This window comes from Geospiza fortis, unplaced genomic scaffold (assembly GCF_000277835.1).
Source record: "Geospiza fortis unplaced genomic scaffold, GeoFor_1.0 scaffold237, whole genome shotgun sequence".
Lineage (NCBI taxonomy): Eukaryota > Metazoa > Chordata > Aves > Passeriformes > Thraupidae > Geospiza > Geospiza fortis.
In genome coordinates, this window is record NW_005054319.1 from 1,943,418 (window position 1) to 1,958,072 (window position 14,655).

Genomic DNA, 14,655 nt, shown 5'->3' on the forward strand with positions numbered 1-14,655 from the left:
TTCTTTGGTGTAGAGACTGCTATTGTTATTGATTGACCTGGCTGAACTTGGAGCAAGAGCCAAAGCTGTGGTATTTCCAGGCTGCTCTGAACAGTTTCAGATGTAAGGAGTGTCAAAGCAATGGAATAAAAAGCAGTGACATTTCCAATATGAGACCAAAAAAGCCCAACTCATATTTTATTTATTTATCCAAAATAGTTTGAATTATTCATTAAAGTCAATGTAAGTGTGTGAAAATACAAGGTGTTTCGAGAAGCAGTATCATTAGGAGGAATTAATCATTTGGCAATATTAATTTTCTAACAGATTAATGATTTTTTTTAAGTGAGGATTTTTTTTCCCACATCAGACTCTTCAGGACAGGCAACTTTTTGTGCATACTCTCAGCCTGAATACAAAGGAGATGGGACAGTATTTCTGTATATTTTCTTGTTCTCTCTATTCTCCTTTTTTTTTTTTCCAGGCCAGTCATTACCCACAACCAAGGCATGGCCTGTGTAACTTCCTGCTTATTTTCTCAGTTCTTATCTGTTTCATAAACTTGGAGATGTTTTGGCATCCCTTCTTTGGGATGAAGACTGTTTGTGATGTGACCTTCCCCGCCCATGGCCTCTGCAACTTCTCTCACCTGTGCTGTGCGACTGGAACAAGGTCAAATACTCAAACAGGTTATCTAAATACAGAGATTCTCATTTTCAAATACTGTCTTTTAAAGATGTAATTAAACCTAATTCTCCAAACATTGGGAAAGATCTGAATGGATCAAATATTCAATTTTCTGTAGGTGGTAGATGAAAGGGGTGGACACATCAGTGCTGTCACTGGAGCCCTGCTCTGACCATCACAAAAGGATCTCCCTCTGTGCCAGGGTCTCTGTGGTTCTGCCTTAAGCACTGCTCTGAAACAGCTGAGTTGCACTCTGTGCAAGGGATGACTTTTAAATCAATTTTTCCTGACTGTGCAAGAAATTTGGCGGGAATTAAGGGTATTAGGTGAGGCTTAAGAATTAGCGTTTTCACAGCTTTGAATTCAGATGCAGAGCAAACAATGAGCTGCATTTCAGCTTAACATCTTCACTTGATGGGGGACTTGTTAGAAAGATTAATTACTGTGCCCAAGTCTGTGCATATGCTGCTGTCCTGCTGGCTGGGTGCAGGGAATCTGTGGTGCCAGGTCTGTACTTGGACAGACCCATGGTGCAGAGAGGCTCCATAGGTACCCTAAAATTGATCATTCTTTGCCATTTTAGACACCCCAATGTCTGAGACATTGGCCAGGGGCTGACTGGTATCACACAGAACCTGCAGGATGCTTCTTTCCTGCAGAAGTATGATAAAAAGGTATGAAAGATATCCCAGGACATCTCAAATGGCTTTGTTTCAGCAGTGGGATCCCATCTGACTTCTCTCAAGTCTCAGTTTACCTTCCTCTGAAGTTACACTTCCAAGGATCCTGCTCATGGTGCTGTGCTTCCTTGGTTGTGTCAGCAGATCCCTCAGTGGAGAGCAGGGCCAGTCACAGTGCTGAGTGCTGTCCTGAGTTAAACCAGGAATAGCCCCGGGTTGAATTGTTCCCAGGGGATAAACACTGCGGGAGGGAGGCACCAGCTGGAGCTGAGCTGCTGAGCACTGCGGCTTAATTGGGCGTAAAGGAAGAGCAATCTCTGTTTTACAGGCAGGGTTCAGTGGACCTTTCACCGGGGGCAGCTGCAAACTCAGGCATTCCTCTCGTGTCCCTGTGCTTGGGTTTTTTCCTGCTCTGTCCCTAAGCTAAAGAAGCCCCGATGGAGTCACGGGAGGGATGACAAGGCTTTATCCCACCCCTGGCACATTCAGCTGCATCTCCATTAGCAGCTCCCCAGTTCAGCACCTTGTGCCAGTGGCTGACACAAGGCATCTCTAACGAGCAGATAGGTTTTTCATGCAGATAATTCCTCCAGCCAGGAATACCAGCCCTGCTGCAGGCTCTGGAAAGAGGGCCAGGAGGAGCAGCAGGGAGGGAGCAAGGGCACACAGTCCAGTCGGGGGTGAAGGCTCCCTGGTACTTCAGTTACACTGGAAAGCTCCAGATTTCTTGCATAAAAGAGTGATTGTAGTCAAAGTTTTTCCTTTCTCACCCTGAGGGGAGTGGAGGGAAGCAGTTGCCATCACATAGTTGCTATTGCAGAGTCAGAGGGTTGTTTAACTAGGCCAGCACTGTTGGGTGGGGGTGAGGATGCTCCTGGTGGCCACTGGCAGGATCAAATCTGAGAGACAAAGCAGTGGAAAAAGCACTAACTCTTCATGAATAACGAAAGCTGTTCAAGGAGTTAATGAATTAGGGTGCCATCCACCTCCGAGGTTATAAAAGTTGGGAAAGGCAACCTCTGAGATGCAGCAGGAAGAGGCAGATTTACTTTTCCAAGGCTAGGCTGCATTTATTAAGGAAAAAAATATTGCTGTTGGACATGGGCAATATATTAAAGGCAGAGCTGTCTCTGACAGTGACGAAATGTTATTTACCACTGCAGTGTGGTCACTGAATTTTTACTTTCATATATAGGATTTTGTCCTTAACAGTTGCATAGCTGAATGAAAACTGAGAATATCCAGGTCAGAGCCACCCATTAACCTCCCAGTTTCAGAGGCTGATTACTTGATTAATCAAAAACCAGTCCCAGCTGAGATGATGGGGAAAGGATTGTAATAATCCAGAGAAGGGTTGAATTAATTACACATTGATGAGTTGCTGTGAGTGGGAAGGTGGGTGGTCAGAAAAGAGCCTTTTTGAGCTCATGAGAAGGGACTGTGTGTAAGACACAACCCTTTAGGCCATTAAGGGTAGTTTGGATAGTCTCTACTTGCTTTACACCCCCTACAATTGTGAGGTTCCCTGTATAGCAGAGTTTTAATGAACCAACTGGAGATGTTCCCCACAACTGGTTTGCTCCCCTTCATAAAGCAAGATGCAGGTGGGGGATGCCCAGGGTAAATAATTGCTTGCACATCACCACCAGAAGCTGCCCAGGAAGGTGGAGCTGGATTTGCTGAAGGTAAGGAGCTGGCCAGGGTTAACTCTCCCTGAGTGGATGCTCTGACTCAGAAGTAAAGGGACATGCAGTTCTCTTTAACCATTAAAGAGTTCCTGTCCTTGCCTGGGGATTAAACTGAGTTGGTTAAGGCCCAAGTACTTCTGAGCAGGGGCATCCTCAGTGGCATTTAAGGCACTTTACCTTAACACATTGAATTATCCTTTTGTTCCACCCACAGTGCCTAACCAGAGCAGTACAGGAGATGAGAGGTGACTGGCTCTCTCCTGGTGTGCCTGCAGCTGCTCAGAGGTGAATGTCACTGGCAAGTCCATGGCCTTGCAGTTTCCATCCTCCATCCTCCCTGCACTGTGCCTGGGAGGCCAATGGAAACACTTTCCAGCAAGTACTCAAGCAAAAAAATTTCCAGCTCACTTGGGAAGCGATAATGTTTTAGTATGGGCTCCATAAACCCAGCCAAAACCATTCCTCATATTCCAGCAGTCACCTTGCTCTGAAGTTGCTGCTGTCCTGCTGCTGGACCTGAAGTAGCTAAACTAAAGACATATGGGCTGCAAATGCTGCAATTATGTCTCTGATCACAGCACAAAGCCTTAAACCTCAGAATGACAAAGAGGTTTTCGACTGAGGAAGTCTATTTGTTTGCTGTTGGAAAGAGTCAGGATTTTTCCTAACCCTGGACTGCAGTGTTGATAAAACAGGCTGACTTGGGAGACATCTCTAGTGTATATTAAAGTAAAGCCAATCTCTTTAATTAATGGGATGATAAATCGAGGTTTAATTACTCAGAAGGCACCTTGGGTGAAAGATTCATGGTAATTGTTGTGTATCCTCTTGAAGGATTCACAGTACTGGCAGCTCCCTTTGTAGCAATAAAACACAGGGTGAGTGGCAGGCAGTCTCCCAGGACCTCTCTGATAGGGACTAGTCCAGTTAAGGTAGCAAATGCAAAGAGGCAGAGGTGCTCTCCAGGCTTTTTATCACAATAAAAGCCCCTTCCCAAACCTTGAGGGATTTCTAAGCGTGTCAATTTGAGATCAAAGCACTTACCTCAAATCTTCTCCATTGGAGGAGATTTCACTTGTAGGCAGCTTCCTCCTGATGCAACCATACAGAGGTGTATTTTGGACCATTTTTCCACTTTATTGCTTTCTGTAGAGGAGCACCCTTCTCTTGGGTTCTGTGTAGAAAACAAGCCGTGTGCATGTGGGGAAATGGATGCTATAGCTTTGAATTTTTGTAGTGTGTTTTTAAAAAACTGGCTGAGCAAAGGAAAAATCCATCCCACCAAGACATGTCTGTTTTCCTTACTCCCCAGTTTACTATCTTTTAGTCTGCTGGGGCCAGGAGGAGAGGCATCCAGCTTGCTTGTTTCTTGCCTGCTTAATTCACTTTTTAATTAACCTTTTCAATTCACTCCGTTTGGCTAGCACTGTAAGTACAGCACAAGGGCTCCGTGCTGGTGACATATAAGAAAATACCCATTTTCTTCCCTTACCCAGAGCTGAAGAAGCAAGTGGAAAGTGCAGAACTGAAAAACCAACGCCTGAAAGAAGTTTTCCAGACCAAGATCCAGGAGTTCCGCAAGGTGTGCTACACTCTCACGGGCTACCAGATCGACATCACCACGGAGAACCAGTACAGGCTCAGCTCCATCTATGCTGAGCACCAGGGGGACTGTCTGCTTTTCAAGGTAGGTCTGTGCACCCCTGCCTGCACCTGCTTCTTTGGGTTCTTGGTTTTTTTTCAACGTGCCAGGGTGTATTTGCTCTTTCTCAGTGATTAGACTGGAAAATCACTGCCCCCTGTTACCTGGCAGAGTGTTGCTCGTGAGGGAAGTAAAGATCATTTCTTCTGTTTAAAAAGTAGGAGGTTTGACATCTGGTCTCCCACTTATATATCAAAGTCTGGAGTAAAGAGAAGAGACTCTCTGTGCATAATACCTCAGGCATCTGGCCTGGCACTTCACCTTTTTATATTATCAGTTACATGCCGCAGTAATAAAACCTTATGTAACCATCAAGGCTCATCATTACTTCACTATGAGATATATGTCCCTATGTTTTTTTACCATCCTCTAGCTTGTCTGCGTGTCATCATCTTGTCTTTATGTAAATTGGAATCCCTTTTGAGCAGCAACTCATGCTGGTGTGTGTGAAGTGCCATTTATGTGAACGGCACAGATGAGTAGCAATAACAGTCTGTCTTCTGTCTGTCGGGTGCTTTACTGCTCTGGCTGGGTGGGCTGGGAGCTTGTGGCTTGATACAGGGGCTGTTTTCCTCCTCTGTTACCTTCTGAGCTGATGCATTAGAGAGCTGAGGTGTGATGTTAGAAGTCACCAAGATGTTAAGTCCTGTCTTTAGGTTGGTTCAAGTGCCAACAGCCCAAGTTTACAGGTCAGTGAGAGAACTTTGTTCTTCTCCATGCCCTTAGAATCACACCTGCCTCCCGAGGGCAAATCTCCTTTAAGAAGGGTTTTGGAGGTGTTCAGTACAGGAGGGAACTCCACAAGCAGGCAGTGGGGAAGTTCTGTTTCTGCAGACCTACAGCTGTGTGCCACATGTGGATGGTTGCCAGATTGCTTCTCTACATAATGGGAGAAATATTTCCCTGTTCTGCAACTTTAGTGCCTCAGGAAAAAAAAATATAACAAATAAAACCCAACAAATAGAGTAAGTGAGGGTGTGTATAAGACAGCACCTAGGATCTTTAGTAAAACTAGGAGAATATCCCCAAAACAGTCATATTGCTTGGCCTTAGGAGAGTTCTGGATTACCTGAGGCACATGGCAGCGACAAAAGCAGCTCAGTGCCCAGGGAAGAGAATAATTCTGTTGGTTTTAAGGTGCTGCCATTGAATCCTGAAATTACTCGATTCTCTGTTGAGATGGTGCAATGCTGCTCTAACACCTCCAGAGACTTGTGCTCACACCTGTAGGGTTAAATATCCAACGAATGAAACTTCAGCAGGCTCCTGGAGATGTCTGTTGGATGCCATGGCTGGACAGTACAAGTTGCAGTTTTTTCTGCACCACAGGAGAGATGGCATGCTTGGAGAAAGTTAAGAAAAGGTAAGAAGATTGTATGCTGGCCACATGAACAAGAACTGGCTGGAAGCTCAGGAGCTTGCCACTGGTAGAAGGAAACTCTACTTGGTGAAATGGCAATATAAATGATTTATATGCAGGACAGGGGATACTAAAGTACAGATTTCTCTCTTGCTTTCTCTTCCTCACTTGAGTATTTATTCCCAACTATGTCCCAAGGATGGAGGTGAGTGTCACCAGGTAAAGATGATCTTATATTTCTTAGAGCCAAGGGTGGGTCATTTATTGATTCTTGGAATTCCTCAGGCTCTCTTACCTTACCACCTCTCCGGACAAGAAGAGCAGATTCGCTAACTTCAACATGAATTTAAAAACTTCAGGCTTTTTCTCCCTGTTAAGTAAATTGCAGACAATTCCCACTGGCTGCAGCTTTGAATAGTAGTAGAATATAAACAAAAAATTATTTCCTTGCTGAGTCCAGGCAGCTGGTTCTCTTGTATGTATGAAGGCTTGAATCCTGACTATAGCTTCCAGCAGGGCTGTGTGTTTATGCTGTGGAATTTCTGAGCCATAGCAGACTGTGGGTGTTTGTGTGCATTTCATTAACCCAGAGAGGTCACAAAGCATGGAAGCTATTTGTATTTATTCTATTCAAGCAGTTTATGGAACAGGGTCTATATAATTAAACCAGAGAAGTCCCTTGGCACTTTACAAGCTTCTGTAGTTCAGCTGTAAACTTTAAAAGCATATTTCAGTAGCACTGCTGGTGGCATTTAATTTTAAGTGAGGGATGCAATAGGAGCTCCTGTAATGTAACCCCTTCAAAGCTAAATGAAGATGAAAGATGTTGGTTTTCCTGGCCAAGGTGTGCTGTTACTATAGTGGAGCTTATTATCTACCTGCTGTATGTGTCCAGCCAGTTTGCATTAATTGGGATTACAGCTCCAGTGAAAGGGTTAATCAGTGCTGTGCTGGGAATGTCAATGACTGCATCTATAAATGAGCACTGAATTCCAATGAAACCATACCAGTATTTATTGGTGATCCCTATCAGTGCAACAGATGAGCTCATCAGCTTGAAGGATGTCCCAGTGATTTTCAGCCCCTCTGTGAGTGCGTGGGCACAAAGGCACATCTCAGGCTTCACAGCTCGCTCCTGTTTGTTTGCTCCTTTTTATTGTTTCAATTAAACACTGTGGAAAGGCTGTTACAGATTCCTCACCAGGAGTTTAGATTCTGATGATTTTTTTGTGGGCTGTAATGCATTGTAGCTCCTCGGGCACTTGACAGTTTTGTATTCCATTCCTGTTGCTGCTTCATTAGATGTGTCCAGCCGTGGCACAGGCTTCTGTGTGATGCTTCACTGGTGTGTCTAGACCAGCCCACCCATCAGATATCCAGGAACTGCCTCAAGTCCCTTTGTAACAAGCCATTAAAGATGTCTGTTGAAACAAACAAACATTTCTGGGGAGCCTCTGGATCAGCTTATCTGGCTGGGAATGAGGAGGTGGCAAATCAGGCTGTCATTGCCTGGCCAGGAGTACATTGTGCTGCTTATCCTTGTCTCTGGCTGGGTCCTGAATGGGAGTAAGGAAATGAGGTCTTTACAAAGGCAATGACAATTGTTTCAGACAAAGAAAGTCCTTCAGTAAACAGAAAGACTGGTCAAATTTGAAGAGGAGATGATTTGGAGACACTTGTACAAATGAACAAACAGTGGAAAGAAATTAAATCGCGGGCTTTTTTCTTTTTGTGTGCCTAAGGACACAGTCCCAGCCAAAGCATTTGAAGTCAATCAATTTGAAAGAAAAAGAGTAGAAATCCTTTTATTTGATAGACCCTCTGGCTTCAAGGAACCACTGAGAGCAGGAGGCCACTGCATTTTCTAAAATGTTAAAATATCTTTGTGGGCAAATAATAATATCGAGTTTTACATTAACTATGTACATTTACCCAAAGTAGGGACATTCAGAGCTCTCTACTTGGAGATGTAAAAACAATTCCTTACTATAGAGATTAGGAAGAGAATTCCCCTTCATGTTGCTTTTTTTTTGGCTTGGGTGTACAAATGATTTTGCTGCTTCTGTACTTGGCAACATTCAAGTCCATCCCCTGGAAATGGGAATCAAGACTTGAGTGAAGAAGAGGGAGCAGTCTGTTCTTGATTATTCTCAATGCTTCAGGTAAACTGTTTCCAGTGATGCAGCATGAATGTGGGGCTGGTCACTTTGAAAAGATCCTGGGCTGAACAGGTCATCAATCTGATCCTTTGTAGTTGTCAATGTTTGCAATCTTTCTGGGGTCAGATTCCTCTCCTTTCTTAAAAAGGTGTGCTCAGATTTCTTGATAATTCATGCCTAAATTATTTGGGTCTAAATTGGTTGGGAAGGAAGTGAAACCAGAAAAACTCTTTCCAGTGTCACAGTGGTGTTATGTATCTGAGCTCATAAATAATCCTGGCCACAAGGCTGCCTTTAGACAGATATTTTCTATAAACTCCCTGCTTAGTCTTGCAGAGCACAGAATTTTCTCTTCTTCTGGTCTCAGCCGTGTTGTTATTTTCTGTCAAAATTATCAAATGAAATCCCAAACACCAGCTCATGGAAGAGCATCCCCAGGTTGATAGGCTGTATTCCTTGAGAGAGAATACCCAAGATACCAGACAGCAAACAAATCCAGAAGCATCTTGACATGGCTTGAGAATGTGGCTTGCTCCAGGACTGGCACTTCTTGCTGCAAAACAAAACCCTTGTTGGTGTTCTGTTGGATTGGTAATGCAGTCATAAAATCCAGTAAAATCAACAGCTTTTCTACAGCATGATAAATTAAAAGGCTGTGCAAAGCTGGTGTACATACACTGTCTTTGCACACTTTAAGGTGTTAAATACAGAATTTGCAGATCTGTATGGGGAACTGTAACTATCAAACTTCAGGACCACTTGAAAAGTGAACACTTGCTTCTGATGTAGATCACTGTGGGTGCAGAGGCTGAGCATGAGGGTGTAAAAAGGATATGGAATATTTCTTTCCTTTGAATGGAAGAAGGGTGTGGTGGAAGGACAGACACCACCTTGAACTGCCCAGTCCTCCTTAGCTTGCCCCATGGCTTGGGTACCTCGCTGTCCTCTTGCTTCTGTATTGACCAGGTGTGTAAAACACAACAGGGCAGCAGTGTGCACAAGATGCCATAGTTTAATTCTCTTTTCTTCAGGAAGGAACTGAAGCTGGATTGAACAAGGAAGAACTTGGAGGCCGTTTTTCAAACACAAAGTGATGCTGACAAACTGCTGGCTGAAAGGGGGAGGCAAAACTCATGTGGTTAAATGTGCAGAGAGAGACTCTGGTCTGCTGAGATTCCAGCACAGTCTGAGTACCAGTCTGGCCAGGGCACGCTGGTGAATGATGTACAGCTCAGAATAAGCAGGATGGTTAATGCAGGGATTACTTTTATTCTCCTGAGTACTCTTGTTTCATCTTGAAGCTGACAGCAGTGATGGGAGCTGAGATTCTTGAGTCCACATTCTTGGCACACCTGCAGTTTCAGTCATTCCTCCTCAAACCTAGCAGAGTGTCTTGAGGAAGCCTGTTCTAGCTGTTTGTTTCTTTTTGTATCTCTATCTTCTCCCCTCTCCTGCTCTTCACCCTTGATGAGTCTCGAGGGGAGAAGGAAATCACAGTTTTGATGGAGAGCTATTCTTCCAGCCGCCGCTTCACACTCCTGCACACACAATCAAAACGAACAATGGGGCTCATTGGTGGAGCAGGCCAGGCAGCAAGAGATTGATTAGGGACTGTAGGCCCCTCTTAACTCCTCATTTTTGTTAATTGCAAGTTATTTCATTTTCATGTTGTGTTTTGTGGGGTTGTTGGAGGCTTGATTTCAGCTCAGCTCCAGGGGCGCTGGCTGTCGCTGTGTGAGCATGGTGCCTTCCTGCTGGGTGATTGCTGGGATTCCTGGAAGGGTCAGCAAGCACCCATCCTGGGTTGCACTAATCAGCAGCCTCTAAAAGTAGCTGCTGAGCAGTCTATGGTGTTACAGCATCAAATCCTGTGTTTAACCTTCCCACACGTAATTTTCTTTCATATATTGTAGCAGCCTGTTTTGTGTTAGGACCCAGCTTTAATTCTTGCTACTGGCTTCAAATTGCTCTTCATGCTTTTTTTTTCTTCCTTACACAGTTTCTCTCTTACTGCATATGCTTCTCTGAACAACTGCCTATTCCCTAGTGCACATTAGGGCTTTTTCTTTCTTTGTTTTTAATGAAGCCAGTCATCTCGAGTATACTGGAAAAATCTAACAGAAGGTTTTCCTTTTGACTGCAAAATTTCTGAGCAAAGGCCTGAAGAGGCTGGGCTGAACCTTCTTCCAGCTGAACAGAGGAAATGTTCTTTGTCTGTCTCTCTTCCCCACCTGTACAAGGTAGATGATGCTCCTGCCAATGTCTCTGGACTGTTGTGGGAATAAATGGACGGTGCTGGTGGGGAGCACAGAGCACCTTTGGGCTGGGAATACCCTCCCCTGTTACTTGCCAGTGTGGCACAGTACCCATTTCAGTGTCTTGGCACCACTTGTTCCCCTTCCTGCCATGTCTGAGAGTCAGCCAAGGTAGACCCAGGCATGGAGGTAATTAATGTTGGTGATATTGGAGCATTATTCCAGTGGCAGAGTCTTTCCTGACTAAAAGGAGAATGGGATGGGTGAGGCTTTCTGAAAGGTCAGAGATTTCTTTCTTGTGGGTGCATCCTCTGTGTTGGAGTGACTGCTGTGTTACCAGGTGAGGCAGATACAAAAGCTGTCACAAAAGCAGGTCTGGTTTGGGACCCGAAACATGAGGTTGGCTCTGAGATGCCATCTGAGAGCCATCTGTCGCTGCAATTCCATTTGTTTTGCAGTCATCAGCTGCTGACCACCAAGTTGCTTTTGCACTTTCCCTTCCCTTTGCTCCTTCATTCCCCAAGGACACAGCAGTGCCACTGCAGCATTCCCAGATTTCCCTCCCCACAGCACCCAAATTCTGCTGGCATGAGCTCTGCCTCTCTGTCTGCACTTCCTTTGGCAAAGGAGGAGAGCACTGGAGAAAGGCAGCTTTTGAGTTATCCACACAAATTCTTCACCTGACTTCAGCCCCCATCACTGTTGGAACTGCTGGTGGCCTCATCCAGGCTGTGACAGGCATCAGCCATCCCAGCTGCAGGACCTCACCATCTCTCCTGGGCTTCTGGTGGCCTTGGCAGCATTAGATTTACAGTTGGACTCCACGATCATACAGGTCTTTTCCAACTTAAATGATTCTGTGATTCTGCAATAATAAGTAACAAAATTACTGGAATGCACCTATTTTTTAATAAGTTTGCAATTTATCTCCGTCCAAATCCCCTTCATTGAAATAACTCCTATTTAATGAAACAGGGACAGCCTGTGCTTTCTGGAGTGAGTCATGTGCACCATCAAGGAGCACAAATCACTGATAAGAATTTAATTAAACTGGAGCATCCAGGCTGGTGTGGCAACATTGTGGAGGGACATATGGAGGGACATGGGGTGGACATGGGGCAGGTTGTGCCTGTGCCCCAAACAGGAGCCTGTGACTCCATCCTTGTGCCATGGGGCAGGGCAGAGCAGGTCCTGGCTGCCTTCCCTGCTCTGATGAACCCTCTCCCTGTTCTCTGCCCCCCAGCACGTCCCCAGCACCCGTGGTTGCAATTTGCTGAAGGAAGAGTCGTTCTTGTGGCTGTTCCTGTCGCTGGCTGTGCCCGTGTCCCCGTGGGAGGTGTCAGGAGAGGAGGATGTCTGTGTCCGCCTGCTGCTGTTTTTGAACAGCTTACAAAGGGCTGTGTGGGCTGGCAGGGATGTGTTTACGCGGTGTGAGATGAAGACAGTGTTAAAAAAGGGATCAAGCAGAGGGGACATAAGCAAAACCCCTCCCGGATTCCTGTTCCCATCTCTGCCGCTAAATCGCCACGTGGCTCTGCTCTAGGTCAGCCAGCCTCCTGGTTTTCTCTGTCCCTCTCACCTGGTTGCAGGATATTGCAATTCGTGGACTCACAGGAGTGTGAGAAGCTTTTCAAAATGTCCTGTGGTGGGGAAGCTGCGTGTGGATGGGCTGGAGATGTAACCAGGGCAGATGGAATTTTCTTGCACAGCAATGGATGCAGGCAATTGTCCCTTGGGCACACAGTGTATCCTGAGAGGGCTGGTGGCTTGGGTGCTCTTTTCTGTGGGTGCCCACCACCTCCAGCTGGCATTAAATGCCTTCAAACAATTTTATTTTATTTATTTATTTATTTATTTATTTATTTATTTATTTATTTATTTTTTAAATCAGACTTCAAGTCTGATACCAAACTATCGATACAACTTATTTATTTATTTATTTATTTGAGGCTCTGGTAATTTCAAAAGATGTTCTACTTAGAGGTTGTGTGATCAGCATTCTTTAAGGAAAAGGCAGTGCCTCGGAGCCTGGGTGATGGGGGAATACCAAGCCTCGCTGCAGCACACATGAAATGGGTGTTTTGCAAAGCAGCTTTTGATGCACGCTTGTTACTGTCCCTGGCTGCTCTCTTGTGATTTTGCAGAACTTGCAGAGCCGTGTCAGCAAGCCACAGCCCCCTGGTCGCTTGCATATGGCTCTGTTCAAAGCTGCACATGAAAAGGAGTGGAAATTGCTGGAGGTTTTTATCCTCTTGAGGGGGAAAAGCCTGGAGTTTCTGGGTACCCTGCATCTCAGCCAGCTTCCCTGGCTGCTCCACAGTCTCTGTTTGCTGTCCTTGGCCAGGAGAAGGGACAGGCCAGCTCTGGTGCCTTGGGCACCTTCTGGGCCTCTGTGCAGGTGTTGATCTGCTCTGTTCAGCCAGAGCAAGACTGTCACAGCATCATCTTCTGTGCTGTCCCTGTGTGACAAATGCTGTCAGGGACTTCAGCACTCCCTGTGGACCTTTCCTCCACTTGTGACTCCACAGGAACACCCTGAAGCCTCTCCAGCTGGCTGTGAGGGGTGGTTGGTGTTGCAGAGCGCATGCAGTGAGAGCATTGCTAAGGGACTTCAGGATGGCTTTTGTACCACTCCTTCCCCTTTTCCCTGTGTGTTCCAGGAACAGGTTTGTGAGAAGACCTCTAGGAAAAGCAGTTAGCTCCAGGAAAGAGCTCTGAGGTGCAGCTGATACCATCCAGCAGAGCACTCACCAGCATGTGAGTGCCCAGGTCATGGCAGCACAGCTCAGCCTGCACAAAGGCACCAGTGGAGTGGTGGCAGTCACTGCCTCTCTGCTGTCTCCAGTAAGCAGCACGTTGTTTAAATACAAATATAATTAGGACTTATCTCTTCTTTTGGGAGTTATAGCTTGACTGGGGCAGAAGATTTTCTAACCTTCAGGGAGGGAAGAGGACGTGTGTTTGTGTGTATAAAAATTGTTCACAAGCATGGAAGGAAACACAGCAAAAGATTCCCATGCTGGTGTGGCCCTGGAACATCTATTGCTTTCATCTGAAAGGTGTGTCTGGGTCTTCTCCTTTATTTGTTGTAAATATAAGTGCTTGTGTTATGCCTTCATGTAGATCTCAGCTGAAAGATTTCAGCCTAAATTCAGTTTGGGTGATGAGGTGGTTGGCTCTTTCTCCCCACGTTTGGCAGGTGAGGGGGAAGGATGGCATGAGGCACTAATGAGAACCAGAGAATAGAGTGTTGGGGTCACAGGTCCCCTTTGGCAGCCAAAGGGCCACCATCATGAGTGAGGCAGGAGCCAGCATCTCACAGCCATGCAATTCCTCTATCATCCTTGTATTTCTTCCACACTTCACAGTCTAAAAGCTCAATTCTTACATGGTTCTTAACCATGAAGTTGGCACAGCATAAACCAGTTAATGTGCTTTCTTTCAAACTGGCTTGCCAGCTTAAGATAAGAGCTTTGTATGGAGCTATCCTTGATGGGATCCCAGTCTGTACTCTGTTTGGGTTCTCCCAAGACCCTCATCTAAACAGAAGTCTTTTTTTTATGAAACCACTTGTAGAAAAGCAAAAATAATAACTACTGTGAGTGTACCCACTGCTTTGCTCCAAGGCATCCTACCACTGTTTAGGGGCAGTTACTGCTGGAGAGGGCTGGGAGCACATCAGGCATCCAGCTGTGGCATTTCATGAAAGTTTGAGGCACTTCACAGCATCAGGGAGCCTTCATCATGATGTGCCATGCACAGATTATAGCACATCCCATCAGTGGTACAGTGTCAATCCATTAATATTGCTGAGTCCATGGAGCAGTGACAGAATGCAGCAGTGCCCTGAAAATCCTCCTGGAGAGCTTTGTGCAAGGACTGACTGCTGGGATTCTGGTGGATTCCTACCTGACACTCTGGAGCAGCAGTGCTTGCAGCTCAGCTCCTTATGTTCTGTATACTTAAGGAATTAATCCTTCACATGGATACAGCTCTAATAATTTAGTATTACACTAATAATTTAATATTAAGGATAATATTAAGGATTTGATAATGTATCAACTGTCTTCATTCACATTCATGGAAATGGTAGGAAAAAACCTCTCCTCTCCTCACATTTGCTTCAAATAGGCAAGTCCATGAAT

General features: G+C 45.3%; 1 protein-coding gene across 4 annotated transcripts in view; it reads left to right on the forward strand.

Annotated features, from left to right (window-relative positions):
* The window catches only part of MAD1L1 (mitotic arrest deficient 1 like 1), a 352,753-nt gene that overhangs the window by 256,234 nt on the left and 81,864 nt on the right, over positions 1 to 14,655 (forward strand). For all 4 annotated transcript variants that reach the window (XM_005420353.3, XM_031056543.1, XM_031056546.1 and 1 more), the window contains one exon: positions 4,531 to 4,721. In XM_005420353.3, coding sequence (XP_005420410.1) covers positions 4,531 to 4,721 — 191 coding nt within the window. The remainder of the gene's footprint in view (positions 1 to 4,530; positions 4,722 to 14,655) is intronic.